The sequence below is a fragment of the Aythya marila genome (genome assembly GCF_965140915.1).
Source record: "Aythya marila genome assembly, chromosome: 16".
Classification (NCBI taxonomy): Eukaryota; Metazoa; Chordata; class Aves; order Anseriformes; family Anatidae; genus Aythya; species Aythya marila.
Genome location: NC_139057.1, coordinates 5,395,239 through 5,410,194, shown reverse-complemented (window position 1 = coordinate 5,410,194; position 14,956 = coordinate 5,395,239). Strand labels below are relative to the sequence as shown.

Here is a 14,956-nt window from a genome sequence, read left to right as displayed (position 1 = left end):
TCAGCGTGGGTTGTTTGTGTGAAGGTGAGGCGTGGTAGTTCTGATCTAGCCAGACCATAAAGAATTTAATCCCATGTCGTATAGGAAAACCATTAATAAAGGTCGAAAAGACACAAATAGACTCACAGACTACTGAGTGGGCTGCTGAAGAGTAAGCAGTGCTGCAGTGGATGGATAGCTTCTGAACTGCACCAGGAGGAAGTGACCAGTGATGTTTCTCGAGAATGATGTTTGGTATTAAGCTTGCTTCATGCTTTTGTAAGCAATTCTGGCACAAAGAGTACACTAAAAACCCTGATGATGACGTAAAGTTGGGAGGCTGAAGATATGCAGCTAGAACTAGGCGTCCTTGAAAGCTTCAGTAAGAGAACCAGGATGAGCCTCGTTGTAAAAACTGCAAAATCATGTACTTGGAGAATAAAATACTTCTGCTGTAATTACAAGATCGTTGAACAAAATGGGAGGGTTATGGGGATGTTGTGACTAATCATAGGGTGACCAAATTGTTAACATAACAACTAACATAACAACATAACACAACTGTGAGTAGGGCAAATGTAGTATGTACAGTCCATCTAGGTAATGGAAGAGAGAGCATAAATGCTATTGTCCAAGGCACTAATAAAATGTTGTGTTTGTATACGTAGAGTAACTGACAGAGAGGAATTTGAGGCAGAGCAGGTGCAGAGAATGAATGGGGAGCCTGACCCAGAGAGGACTGGCAGTCTGGCCTATTGGTTCACCAGGAGGCCAGGAGTTGCTGTGATTGATGCCTTGGAATGCACTGGAAGTAAAGGACTCTTCCCCTTCTGTGATATTTAAGCACAAGGGCAGCGTTGGTCCAAGACCAAGTAAACAGCCATTAATAAATTGAGATGGAAAGCAGGGGAAGGTTGCTGGCGATCTGAGCAGGGAGACTTTTCTGTTCCTTCTGCTCTTTGAAGGGAGGGGTAGATCCCGGCAGGCTTTTAGAGCAGAGTGTGGCCTTCCATCTTCCTTCCTTGCTTCAAATTTCCTCTGCCCTTGATACTGATATTAGCTTTGCCATTAAACTGCACTGGGGAAAAAGGAGCATTTCGTCTCTGCTTCGCTATCTGTGGATCCTCGTGTAACAAATGAAGGGGTGTAACAGGAGCCTGGGAGTAAACTGGTGGCCATTATGTGGAAATGTTTCAGGACAGGATGTACATCAGCTTGGTCCTTTGAATTTTGGAAAAGGCAACTGGGCTAGCAAGTACAACTGATGTTATTTCTTATTCCATTGGTCTCCCAATGGCTTTGCAGGTTTTACTTGTGATAGGACGCTGTAGGGCCATCAATGTGGGCAGAGGGATGCATATCCCAGCCGCATCCTCATGGATGCTGGTACCAGCATACTTGAAACTCCTGTTAGTCATTTTGTTGGGTCACTGACTTGTGATGACAGCTGGTCAGAAACTTCTGACCAGCTAAGAAGGCTGATTTTGTAAGGTATTTTGTAGGAATGTGCCCTTTTCAGGTAGTTCTCGTGCAAGGTATGGAATTTCCAGGCAAAGCAAAGGAGCCGTGCTCACCGTAGCCACTTCTCTGGCAATTAGGGCAGATCCATGGAAGCACCCTTTCACAGAAACCCCCAATAGTACGTGAATAAATGTTGAATGCTTTGGTTTCCTTTTGAACAAAGTAAGTATTTTTGAGCTTCCCATCTGGCTTACAAGACATTTGTTGAATAATTTGTGTCGATGTGGCTTTCGTGTATTGATCTAAAAATAAAGTGCTAACAACGTTTATACTGCCGAGCCCTCTCGAGCTGCTTGCTGTTAGGATTCGGTGAATGGAATTCAGAGCAGCACTCGTTTGGCGTTGAAGCACGGCTTCAGCACTACCACTGGGGAAATAATGATTTTCAAATGAGCTTATAGTTGCACTCTGCAAAGCAAACTGTTAAAACTGCAGGTCTGGATGAGTTCCAGAAACAGCGGATAGCTCTGACAACCCAGTTGGCTCTTCAACATTGTGTAGACTTGAAACAACAGCTAGGTGGCTACAAAAGGGACGAGAAATTATTTTGCTGCTTTTCAGTGATGTGTCATGCAATGTTGAAATAGCCATGCTTTCACAGTTCAATCGCTTCTGTTTGGAAGAGGAGTTATAAATGCAACCTGTTAATAACACAAATATTTATTTTGGACTAGTATTTGATTACTGCAAGGCAAGTCAAAAATGTGTAATAATTTTCACAGCATATTTGAGACAACTGGCTGTCTTGCTTTTCCTGCAGCTTTAAAAGTCATTTGGTTGTTGATGGCCACAGACTGTGTGCATAATAAAGATGGCACAAGTGTAACATATTTTGCTTATTGAAAGGGGCAGATTGGTTTGTTTTTTCTTCATTTGTAATAAATGGGATCTCTGGATATCACTTGTATACTATAAATCCCTGCAATTAGCACATGAATTTCAGCACATGTTAATGGCACTACTGCTTGAAAGCAATCCCAGTTCTCGAACTGTTCACTGTGATTGAATTGAGGGCCTGAAGTAGCCTATGGGTCATAAAATTTGAATTTTTAATCCTTACACCATTTCTTTTAATGTTAGCAGTAATTGCAGTTCACAAAAGGTCATTTTAAATATCTTTTTTTTTTGAGGGTGTGCAGCTTTTTGCAATATCTAATAACAAGTTTGTATAAAATACTTATTTTTTTACATTTTGTGCTGTCTGATCTCAAAGCAAGTCCTGTGTTTTTTTAATATCAGTGTTAAATATCCAGGTGTCATTTGCAAAATGTAGAGGTTCTAAGTGACCACTGTGATTGAAAGAGAGGCCATGAAAGTTCCCAATATGTTAAAATAAATAAAAATAAAAAAATAAACTAAGGCACTCATCTCCTTCCCATACCATTCCTTCCCTCCCCCCTGCCCAACATTTCCTTTTTTTTTGCCCCCTGAACGTAGTTCTTCTCATTTAACCATAAACTTTCAGCTCTATATTTTTAACAAGCTTTCAGCAACTTATTTTGGAAGGGAAGTAGCTGTACTTGATAAATATCATGAGATTTTTCTGCTTTGTAGAGGAGATTTGCATTCTGAATCCTCAAGGTTTAAAATCGTTGTCTTTGCCTGCCTCTGCAGCCTTTCTCCTGAACCATCCACAACACCGTGTGCAACTAATCAGAATGCCAGCTTACTTCGGCCCCAGGGATGGAGGGAAAACACATGATGCTTTCTTTGAGAAATTTTTCCCTCTGTCCCAGAAGATATGTAAATTATCCTGTTCACTCTAAATTGCTACTACTATATTGCCATAGTCGTGGACAGAATATTGTATTGTGATCAGCATTTCCAAAATTCTCAAGACAAAAATTTGTGCAGACTGAAGAAGTTAGTTTCTATTACCTTTTTTATTTTTTATTTTTTTTTTTTTTTGAATGAAGTTCCTGATCTCAGCTGCTACTTCGGTCAGAGAGAGTTAACACTTCAAGTCATTTTAATGTCTTTATTTCTCAAATCTGTTAACTATATCATCAGTGCATGACTATGCATCCAAGCAATGTTAACATAATGTGTGTTTTTTTTCTTGCAGTGATGCTACAGCCTTTTGACTATGACCCTAATGAGAAAAGTAAACACAAGTTCATGGTTCAGTCTATGTTTGCTCCAGCTGATACTTCAGATATGGAAGCAGTAGTAAGTATAGAAGTCAATTTTAATTAATTTAATTCTGTTTCTATATTTTTTTAAGACATTTTACCACATTGCATAAAGCCTGTTGCAGACAACACTGGAATGTTCCTTGAAAGCATGACTAGGTTTCCATCTCTGGGCATGGTGAGGTTTTGTGTATTCGTCTGAAGCCTCAGGATTCTTGTGTCAGCACTGTGTCTTTCAGCACAGCACAACAGTCTGTGGTTGCTTTCTTAAGAGGCTCCTGTCAGCAATGGGATACCAAGCCATGAAACATGCTAAGTAGTTGTAAATTTTTTTTACATAAAGTGACTTTTTTAAAAAAAAAAAGGCAAACTTGGGCTACATATTCTAAGGATCAGTTCTGTGGCATCTCCTATATTTTATGCCTTTGTACGCTGTCTTGAGTCTTCTTTTTAAGCAGCTCCTTTTCCCAGGAGGAATTGGGAAGATGGTTTACAAATACTGTTTTTTTTTTCTTTATCCTTACTGTTGTGGCTTAAATGAACTGCCCTTAGAGATCTTGTTCTATGGATTACAAATGAGAGTAACAGAAGCATATAAGTTCTGAAGTAAAGAAGGACAAAAATATGTAGAAATAAGATGGCTATGTTAAGGTGACCAAGAAAGAAAAAAAGCAGTATGTCTGCTGGTGGTTTTCCTATAGCAATGAGATATTTGCTACTTCAAGGAAGCTTTCCCTGGTTTAGCTTTTGTTAGTTTGACAGAACATGTAGTAATTGTTGAGGAAACAATAAATTAGAAAAAATGCCCTTTATTCTCTAACGTATACAGCTCTGTGTATGTTTGAATGTATATGTCTAACTTAAAAAAAACAAAAACAAACTCAGAATGCATTTTTTTTTTTTTTACAGTAGTCTTTACAATACATGTCTTCTGAACAGCTCTTTAAAGCTGAGGCACTTTGTAGAGTTAAGAATTTCCCTTTTAGAAGGAGATTTATGGAACTGTATTTGTTTAATGACCTTAAAATAAGATCCAGTGGGAGAAAAAGCAATAGTAATGAAATGTCTGCATCACTAGAAGAATAATCCCGTCTGCATTTCTTTCTAACTCTACATGGTATAAAGTAACTCATTAAATTAAAATGTTATTCTGCTAGCAAAGAATATTTTTAAGGATCTAGATGGTCCTTTCAGTTTTCCAGAGCTCCTCAGACCAATACCATTTCTTTTCCTGTAACATTTGGTCACTTCTCAGTTTTGTTACCGCTCTCCAAGTATCTTCCTATTCTGGATAAACAGGTGAGACAAATTACTAGAATACTATAAAGCTTTCAACACGTCCCCAGCAGCCAACAAGCTCAAAATAGGATTCTGACTTCACCCACAGAAGAGCTGAAGTACTATTCAGCTATTTAGGATGGGTCAAATTCTTCTTCAGGTTGCACAGGGGTAAGCCATAATTTGACACCTACTTGAGATGTGCTGAGCCATGCTGTGCTTGGCCCAGAAGTATGGGCAAAGTGAGAAGAAGCATGAGCACCCCAGGACATAAACTGTGGACGCTTCTCACTGTTTATCACTACTATTATCACTGCTACAAACCAATCTTTTCAGTTCAGGGTTATGGCTGATATTGAGCATAGATTTATGACTGTTAATCCCTATTAAAAATATTGGAAGGAAATTATATTATGATAGACTCTTTTAATTGAAGAGCAAAGAAGGATGAGAGGGAGAGTTACCCATTTTGATTTGTAGTACATTTGTTATTGTTTAGGCATTGATGCTGAAACATAAGCAGGTGCAAAACATCATTCCCTTCCTTTAAATATACCCCTCCTGTCTTTTTTATTTTTTTTTTTAAATCAGGACCATAGCTCCCCCTGTCTATGCTAATTACTCTTACACATTTCCCAGTTCACTCATAAATTACGTGTGAAAGTTTCAGACTATTCAGAATTATTTATTTTAAAATGTCTGGTCTGGTCTTTAACATTACTACTCAATTATGTACTTGATTTTCATTTTTGGTCCTGTATATGGTTAATGGTAACATGATAAACACCTGTGGAGTTTTTCATGAGATGATGTGATTTGTTTATACAATCCGCTACATTTTCCATGTGTCTTATTATACTCTGTTTAATATTAAATTATTACAGTGGAAAGAGGCAAAACCAGAGGAGCTCATGGATTCGAAACTTAGGTGTGTGTTTGAGCTACCAGCGGAAAATGATAAGCCTGTGAGTATTTTCAGCTGCATATTGTGTGACTTAACTTAATACCACAGTAAATCATGTAAAATGGCATGTTTATACAGACAGCTATATAAGCAAAAGACAGAACCCTCTGTTTCACCGTCTGGATGGCATCCCTGTTTTAAATGGTTTTATTTTATGTTTTTAAATCCTAGTGATACTTAATATTACTAGCAGCTAACTTGAGCAATGTGAATGCAACACAACCATAAGGAAATCTTTGAGTTGATCTTTCTTCATTGAATGAGATCACATTGGATAAAAATATTAAAACAAAACAAAAGCTGGTTGATGTTCATTAGTGCTTCCACGTAAGCTCCAAGCTTAATAGCTGTGAACAATACAAATTTGCCTGTCCAGCACTCCCCTTTTGCTTCCTTTATACGACACTGGTTTTTGCACGTAAGTTGGTATACACCTAGTAAGGAAGATTGAAAAAATGCAGTTAGGGGTTATGTTGCAGTAAGCAGCTATAATATTGTAGGATCCTTTGTTTGTTAGAGCTATGAACACTGATCAATTTCTGAAGGAAGTGTGTAGTATTAAGCGTAGAGCTGGTAATAGGCTGAGTGAACTGAGGATTGTTTCCTAATACACAGATACTGAAGGCACAAGCACTATATATTGCACTGGGCAGCTTGTGATTACAACTACGCGTTGTTAAAATTGCACTGTTGTGGTCTCACTGTCTTCTCTACCTGCTCCAAAGAGTGAACACCTGCTCTAAAAGTAGGTGCTTCTGTATTGGGCCTGGGTGCTTTCTGCGTTTCCCATTTAGAGGTGTGACAAGAGGAAGGAAAGAGAATTTTTTTTCTATAATGCCTAAAATTTATTAGAGCAAAATAAAGCACAAGTACTAACAAGTTCTTCTGACTTTATAAATAAAAGCTTCATGTTAAGACTTTGGGGGCAGTTTGGGTGGGGAGAGAGCAGTTTGCTCTTGTTAGAGCTGAGCCTGTTGCACCAGAGAGGAACAGAGAGGATCCAAAGCCAGGAGAAGGAGGGGGCTTTGGAGCTTTGCAGCTTCTCTTTCCTAACTTGGGCTAAAAGTTCCTCAATCACCATAGAAAAACAGAAAGGTGGAGAGATGATAGCTATGAGGAGCGAAGAGAGAACTGCAGCAGAGCAGCTGGGTGGTGCCTAGCAATAGAATGGCTCTTGGATAGCTGCTGGTGTTGTGCTTGGAGAGGGAAAGGCGAGGGGAGCACGAGGACTCCATAAGCAGTGTGTGAGCAAATAATTCAAGTTCCCTTTCTTACTGCGGGACATGGTGGGACATATTTCCTTTTTTACATGACTGAAAACCAGGGGTCATTCTGTCTGCACTTATAGCTGCTGATGTGGTGTTCTCTGTGGAAAAACAGGAAGGGGAAGTGAAGCTTGCAGAAAGAAAAATGTTGCTTATTTCTTTTGATACAGGCACGTTGCAAGTGTGCACAGAAAATTTTACCTGATTCTCCTCCTAAGTATCAGGTTTGTGGTGTGGCGTTAACTAACCAAAAATCACTCTATCCTTTTTTAACAGCATGACATAGAAATAAATAAAATTGTATCCACAACTGCAACAAAGACAGATTCCTCTGTAATGTCTAAATCAATAAGTTCTTCTTTGGATGACTCTGAAGTTAAGAAAGTAATGGAAGAATATAAGAGGCTTCAAGTAGAAGTTCAGAGGTTACGGGAGGAGAATAAACAGTTTAAGGTAAAGAGATTTTTTTTTTTTCCAGGTTTACCCCTTTTTCGAAATATAGAATTCAAACTGAAAGGCTTGGTTACTTCTTTTCAGCATAATATTTTATTATTGTCTGTCAATTAAAAGAATGTAAGTTTCTCCCTGTAAAGTCATAAAAAAGTGTTGAAATCTGTGGTTCCTTCAAAAGGAATATTGCAACTCATGCAGTCAGAAGCTGATTGGATAGCAACCCAAAGTAATAAATTCACATTCTTTTGTTTTTTCTTTTCCCATCTAATTTCCTGAGTCTGAAATCAGCATTTAGTGTTGGATTTGGCCCTGTTCTCTCAAACTGATGGGAGCTTGAGGGCAATGTTATACTAATATTAAGTTTTAAGTAATTGCACCTATAACGTTAGTTGAAATGACCAAAGTAACACAAATGAAAAGGAAATATGCTTCCTCTCATATCCAGCACATCACTGTGAAACCAAACAGAAGGCTTTATCACCGTGCTGGAAAAAAAAAAAAGGCAATAGTTTCATTTATTATAAATGTCTAGTTTCGTAGATAACAGCACCAATAAAAACTTGAAATTTGTGAGTACTGGACCTCAGTGAAAGGAACTCTTCTGTCAGCTCTGATGCTGCATGGCTGGCTGGTACATAAAGAAATTATTTAAACATTTGTAAAACAATTTTGTTTTGCTTATAGAAATAGCATACATGTATAGCTGAGACATAAGCTTAGCTTTTCCAGTGTCTCCCAGTACTATGAATGCTATCCGTATTTTTTTTATTTTTTTTATTTTTTTACAAGTCAGTCTTGAGTAAATCTTGTATGGGAGCTCACACCTTTGGTAACATCTTAAAACTGTGATCTCTATTCCCTTTAGTGAAGTGTTAGGAACATCTGTAAAAGGTCAGAAAGCAATGTTAAATTACCACCAGCCACCAAGTGCTGCCAGTGTCAGACTAGATCTTGCTCAAGATGTTTAAATATTTAAAATGAAAAGTTAAAACTTAAAGTTTTGCTTTCTAGCAGTAAAATTACCATTTAGTTAAACAGTATCTTGTTTTTTATTAAAAAAAAAAAAAAAAAAAAGTCAGTTGTTCCCATCCAGATTTGTAGCAGCAATGAGATATCAGGTAGTCTGTGATTTCTTTAATATTTTCCTGAAGAAAATGAGTTGCCTCTTTGAATTCAAAAGTGGAAAACCACTCACATAGACAAAGCGTTTTGAATTCCTCTTACCTGTCAGTTTTTGGGGCTGCAGTAACTTTTATTACAATTTTATTTCTAGAGTGTTTTTTTATGTGTAGACTGGAGGCTTTTGCTTCAATAGCTTATACTTTTTGCACTCTCATAATGTGTCACATAAAAAAGCTTAACACCATTGCTTCAGCTGTTCAGTTAGGTCACAAAGCCTCGCTTTTTACCAGCTCCTAAAGTGATGTGTGTGTGGAATGGAGCGCGCTAACACCCAGCTGTGCTGCACAACACTTCAGATCAAGAAGTGTTGGGCATTGTATCCACTTGAAATGATAGTATCTGGTGTTATGATGTTATTAGGTGTTGTACCATGCATCTTTCAATCAAGAGAGCTGTCAAATTCATGTCAAAAGAGCATCCTAATAGTTAACGTTAGTTTTGTCACAAAACTTCAGTATTACTATGGTGGAGGAAATAGTTTTCAAGTGCTGGCAAAAATTTGTTTGTGAAATCTCACTAGGGCAATGATGAATATAATTCCCTTAAAGCTTCATATTTTTCACAACCTGTCTTACTGAGTTATATTTTAAAGCATTTTCCCCAACAGCATTATACTCAGTTTTACAGAGCAAGACGAGCGTCTTCATGCCATTCCCTTCATCGTTGCTCTTAATGCTCTGGACCTGTCTCCAGACTTCAGACAAGTGTTCTTGCAGGCTTCCTCATTGCTTCCTCTATTACCTTAGCCTTACTTAGGGCTTATTTATTACCTTTCATAGGAGAAAACTTGAAGAGAATGTATTTTTTTTTCTCTGCCAGCAAAGCAGACAGAGAACTCCTCTCCTTAGGGTTATCTAGTGTATGGAACTCTAAATAAGCTGTAAATTAGCGCTCCCCTATTTTATTATTCACACCTAAAATAAATACAAGGTGAATAATTAAAACTTTTTTTTCCAGTAGAATTAAGCAATTTATCTTCCTGTAGGAAGAAGATGGACTTCGGATGAGGAAGGCACCCCAGACAAACAACCCAATATCTGCTTCTGCAGCTGCTGTCAAGGATGAAGGGTTCAGCTCCAGAATACTCGCTTTGGTGGTTTTGTTCTTTGTCTTTGGTGTAATTATAGGAAAAATAGCCTTGTAGAGGCAGCATGCTGGAAATTGTAAATTGATTTGATGGTTCTGCCATATCATTGGATTAAATTTATTCATAACAATGTTTAAAAAAAATTAATGTATGACATCTCACAGGTCTTGCCTTTAAATTACCCCTGCACAAATATTATGTAACATAATCTAGAAAGTTTAAAATGTACAATGAATGAGTGAATGAAAGAGAATAATCTTCAGTGATGAAGGCAGGAAGAAAATCATGATTTAACACTACAATGGAATATTGTATATGTCATTTTAAACATTCTTAGACCCTGGTACATGTTGCTGAATTACCTCTTTTTAAAAAAAGGGAGAAAAAAAAAGGAAAATAGAAAAAAACTATTCCTCCACTGCTGGAGCTGGCCCTATTGGATGTTTGGAGCTGGGTTAGGCAGGAGGTGTTGATAACTTCTGTAAAATACGTTAATCCACCATTCTGCTCATAAATTTAACAGTTTCTGTCAGTGTCTTCAACTCTGTGCAAGTTACCAATTTCTTGGCACTTAAATGAATAGTGAGAAGCTGAGAAGAATTGTATGTGGCAATGCTGAATGTGCTAGGCATCATTAAGAGGCGTATATTGACTGGTATGACGCTCGTTTGGAATAAAGGTCAATGCCTTGTTCTCATGAAGGGACCAAGCTACATTGCTGTTGGTTCATTTAGTTGAATTAAAATGTTATTCAGAGATGTTTAATGCATATTTAACTTATTTAATGTATTTCATCTCATGTTTCCTTACTGTCACAAAATTGACTAATACTATATGGTATGAAAAGACACCTGTTCTAAAGCCAGTGACTAGAACTAAAAAACTGCTGCTGTAGTGATGCGAGATTCTTCTGCCTCCTGGTGTTTTGGGCACTACACGTAAATTGTTGGGAGTTTTGATCATCCAAGCATTGGAGAAACAGTGGTCAGGAAACTGTTTTTGTATGTAAATAAGTCTATCTAGGGGAAAAAATATTAGTAGTAAACTAGTCCTATGCCGTAAAAAGACCAATCCTGTTTGATGATGTAGCATCTAAAAAAAAAAAAAAAAAAAGGAAAAGAAAAAAGGAATTAAATAAAGCCCCCAAATTAATGTTTCTTCTGTTACTTTTGTCATGTTCTCAGTTTCGGGGGGGAGCAGTGTTCTCTGTCAACTGAAGTTTGTTTATGGCATAAGGAAACTAGTAGCCATGTTTCAGTTTTTTGGTTTTTTTTTCCAGCCTAATTTTAAAATCGGTCTGAACAGCCCCATCCTGAGCATGCTTTACTGATTTACTGTGAAATGTGTTCGCAGTAACTGTGCTGACTGCTCAGGTACTGCATAACTCCTCGTTTGTCAGCTTAGTTGGATTCAGTAGTCAAGACACTTGATAGCGTATTGAAAGTGAAGCTAAGGTAATTTTGTTTCTAAGCATACTTGTATTACAAAAAACATAAACTCTGTGTTGGACTTCAATAGTCAAAATAGGTTTTGAGCAAGTGAATTCTTGTATAGTCCTAGATGCTAGGTTCAGAAACTGTTGCTGACAAAATTTTTGTAACACCCTTCAGGATTATGATACATCTGTAAGAAGTGGCTTCCTCTATTCCTGCATTGTTCCTGTGATTCCTAGAGAAAGGTGTTTGTTTGGGTGGCAGGCTGTCTACTACACTCTTCCTACATCATTGACCTTTATATTTGTTTCTCAAGGATTTCTTGTTTTGCAAGTGCAAATAAGTGAAATTTTATCTGAGCTTTAATAAGAAAATGGACTCGGGGAGGGAATGCTAGCTGGTGTGTTCAGCTCAGGAACACAACTCTGGAAGTACCTTTAGGAGACCCAACAGAAACAAGAGGTCTGTCTTTATTCCTTTAAAGTGTTAGTGCCTTCTTGTCTGCTCAAGATGGAAGGGGCGAAGCAATTAAGGTGTGCCTGCAAAGGCCAGGGAAGTGGGAGATGAGCTGGAAAGAACGAAGCCGCAAGTTCAGTGTGACAAATTGGGCAGAACCGATCAAGAAAGAGATGCTTTCTGGGCTATAGAAGCTAATGAAAACTTTCCCAGGAAACATGGTAAAAGAACCCTTTCAGACAGAAAAGTGATGTAAGTGATGCAAAATTAGTTTTCGTGGCTTTGAAGAATGTATTTAAGAAAATGTGCGCTGAAGGGAGACTGGACTACCCTGTACTTTTAAAGGGGCTGTAAACATCTTTACCTAGCTAAGAATGTTATCAGAACGGGTAAATTCCTAATTTGCTTTTTTTATTTTTTTTTCTTTTTAAGAAAAGGTATAAACTTGTTTTGGAGTCCTTTGTTCTGCTGAAAAACACCCTCAAAAAAGCGTTTAAAAGAAATTTGCTGTCTTTGCAGGGCAGAGGGATCGAAGCGTTAAACTGGTCTCTTGTGAGTGTATCTGTAATAACGCGCCAGGCAAATTTTACACACAGTTAGCTGCTGAAGTTGGCTTGGCATGGGCAGCTCCCAGATGAAGTGGAAAGTCAGCAGAATGTCTGTCCTCCTTCCAGTGTTCAATAGTCACACTTCTCAGTGATCTGTGACAATTTGGAGCTTCAAGTCATTTGTGAGCAAAGCTGTTTCTGTTTGCGCTCCAGGATTGCAAAGAAGTCCTGAAAAAAATGCTCTCATGCTCTGCTTGGTGCCCTACAAAGGCACAGTTAGAGACCAGCGCACGAGGGACATTAGGTAGGTAGGGATCTATTGATAACAACCGTAGTCTGCAATAGGAGCAGGCCCCCATTATCCGTCCAAAACATAAATTTAACTTTTTATATTTTGGAATTAAAAAAAGCTTGAGGTCTTTCCATAACCATTTTTGACAACAGCCTAAACAGGCAGTAGCACTGAATTGTATTGATAGTGCTTTGCTTTTGCTGGGCTCAAAATAAAATGACTGATCAGTGGAGTGTGTATTGCCTGTCTGTTTGACCAGGCCCTTCGTTCATATGCAACAGAAAGAAAACTAAAAATATTTTTTCTTGCGAAGGCTCATAAAAAGCCAGCTTGTGGATATATTGCAAAAATAATTTCTATATTGGATGGATGTTCTAAAGCCACTTTGTTCTCTTACAAACCATCCTTTATTTGATGACATCAGAAATGCTTTCCTGCAGTATTCAGAGAAAATGAATTCTTCTGGAGGGCGTTGTAGAGCTCAGGAAGTTATGCATGACACACAGCTTATAAATAGCATTATTGTCTGGTGTCTTTGCACAACACCAGATATTGGAAAAGTGATAGGAGAAACCAAGTTATTACCTTTAATCTAGTTGTTGTCCATACTGTTCTTTTAGGTTTACTGTTAATTTTTGAGAAGCCGGTAGAAGTTGCTTGGGTCTCTGCTTTGTGGAGCTTCACACTCCTGACCGTGCTCTTTGGGTCCACAGCACAAACAGATGGCTAAAGGGCTTGAAGTCTAGTACTGAGAAATGATTGAAAAAATAACTGTGAAAATAGTTAAAATCACATCTTAAAGTAAATGTTCTGTGCATGAATGATCATAATTATTGCTCTGCATTAGCAGTCGCTGAGTGTGACTGCACAGTTATGGCAGTGCATGTGCAGGCTGGGCCCCCGGTTTCGAGCTGTTGTTAAATAGCCCTAGGGATCACAGAGAAAGTTAATACCGTGGATGTCACGTCGAGAGGGATTGATGTACCATAATGTAATTTTCTAAAAATACAGGATTGTAATAGCTTGGTAATGGTATTCCATGTTAACTTTTTACTGAAATGCTGGTAATGGGATAAAGTTGGAAACTCGCTTCACAAATTGCTAGAATTTCTTCTCACCAATAAATTATTAAGGGTGTCTAGTTGCTGCACATGTACACTTGCAATTCTTACTATGATCTTGATTTAGCAGTCAGCACATTTACATAGTGGTGGGCACACAAAAAATGGATTTTTAGTGTCTGAAGATACTTGATATTGCAGTCACCTAATGCAAGAAAACTCTTTTTTAGCAAAAGGGTGTCATGTTCATATCCTAATTGGAACATCCCCTTAATTGTTGGGCACAATAGCAACCTAACTGTGGAATTCATAAGTTCTCAAACTATTCTTATTTTGCTTTACATAATGTCCTGAAACAACATATCCCACGTTCTGTTTGCTTTATAAAGCAACTAAGAAAAAACAACCAAAAAGGCCTCTGTTTGAAATTTAAGAATGCCTAAAACAAGTCCTCTGAACCTCGTGTTTGTTGTGGCTGTGCTACAGCTGCGGTAGTACTCAGCAGCACTAAAGCAGCTTGGGGTTAGAGCTGCTTCCTAATTCTGTCTGAAAATGGGTTAGCATCCATTACTTAGATGCTCAAGTGAGCAAGTTGAGAAAGGACAGGTGGTGAGTGAATTGCAGTGTACATATTTGAGATTTTTTTTGATTCAGAAACTCATTTAAAAAAAAAAATAATCTGTATAGGAGTGAGATCAGTTCAATACCATATGTGGAAGTTAGTTTTCCCTATAATTGGATACATATCTACAAATTTAATTTACTGTTCAGAAAATATAAATGTAAATCAATGTGTAGGCACTTTAGAAAGAAAAGCATCTACTGGGCAGGGGTGCTTTGCTTGCTTGTATAGAGTGAAACCTAGCTGTTCTGTAGATTGACTTGATTAAAAGATGACAATGGGCTACAATGCCAGTATAAATCATCTGTTGCAGTTAGATAAATAGAGGGATTTATTGTTAAAGCAGGGCAATGCAGATCCTTTGAACATGTCCAGCTAAGATTTCTTTATACTATGCTGACAGCTTCATGTATACTGAATCACTTTGTCTAATGGGTGTCAGTGCTAAAGTGACACTGTGCATTGTACTGCTGCCTTTTGTTTTCATTAGCTTCAGAGAACAAAGTAATTGTGTATTTCCACTACTCAAATCTGCTAAACTATAAAATATGTCTGTTTTATTAATGGGTTGGTTTTTCTTTTACTGGATAAATGTAGGTTGTTTTTTAAAATAACACAAGTAAGAGCTGGCCAGAAGTTCCTAATAAGTGTGCATTTGCACTTCCAAACCGAGTGGATGCCTG

General features: G+C 37.9%; 1 protein-coding gene across 2 annotated transcripts in view; it reads left to right on the top strand.

The window, feature by feature from the left end:
• VAPB (VAMP associated protein B and C) overlaps positions 1 to 14,837 on the top strand; it is a 34,443-nt gene extending 19,606 nt beyond the window's left edge. The window contains exons 3-6 of one of the 2 annotated variants that reach the window (XM_082773661.1): positions 3,566 to 3,669; positions 5,795 to 5,875; positions 7,310 to 7,363; positions 9,760 to 14,837. In XM_082773661.1, coding sequence (XP_082629787.1) covers positions 3,566 to 3,669; positions 5,795 to 5,875; positions 7,310 to 7,363; positions 9,760 to 9,918 — 398 coding nt within the window. In that variant the 3' untranslated portion in view covers positions 9,919 to 14,837. Of the gene's footprint in view, positions 1 to 3,565; positions 3,670 to 5,794; positions 5,876 to 7,309; positions 7,364 to 7,415; positions 7,593 to 9,759 lie in introns of both variants that reach the window. The other variant, XM_082773660.1, reaches the window with a different exon arrangement.
• The last annotated feature ends 119 nt before the right edge of the window (positions 14,838 to 14,956 follow it).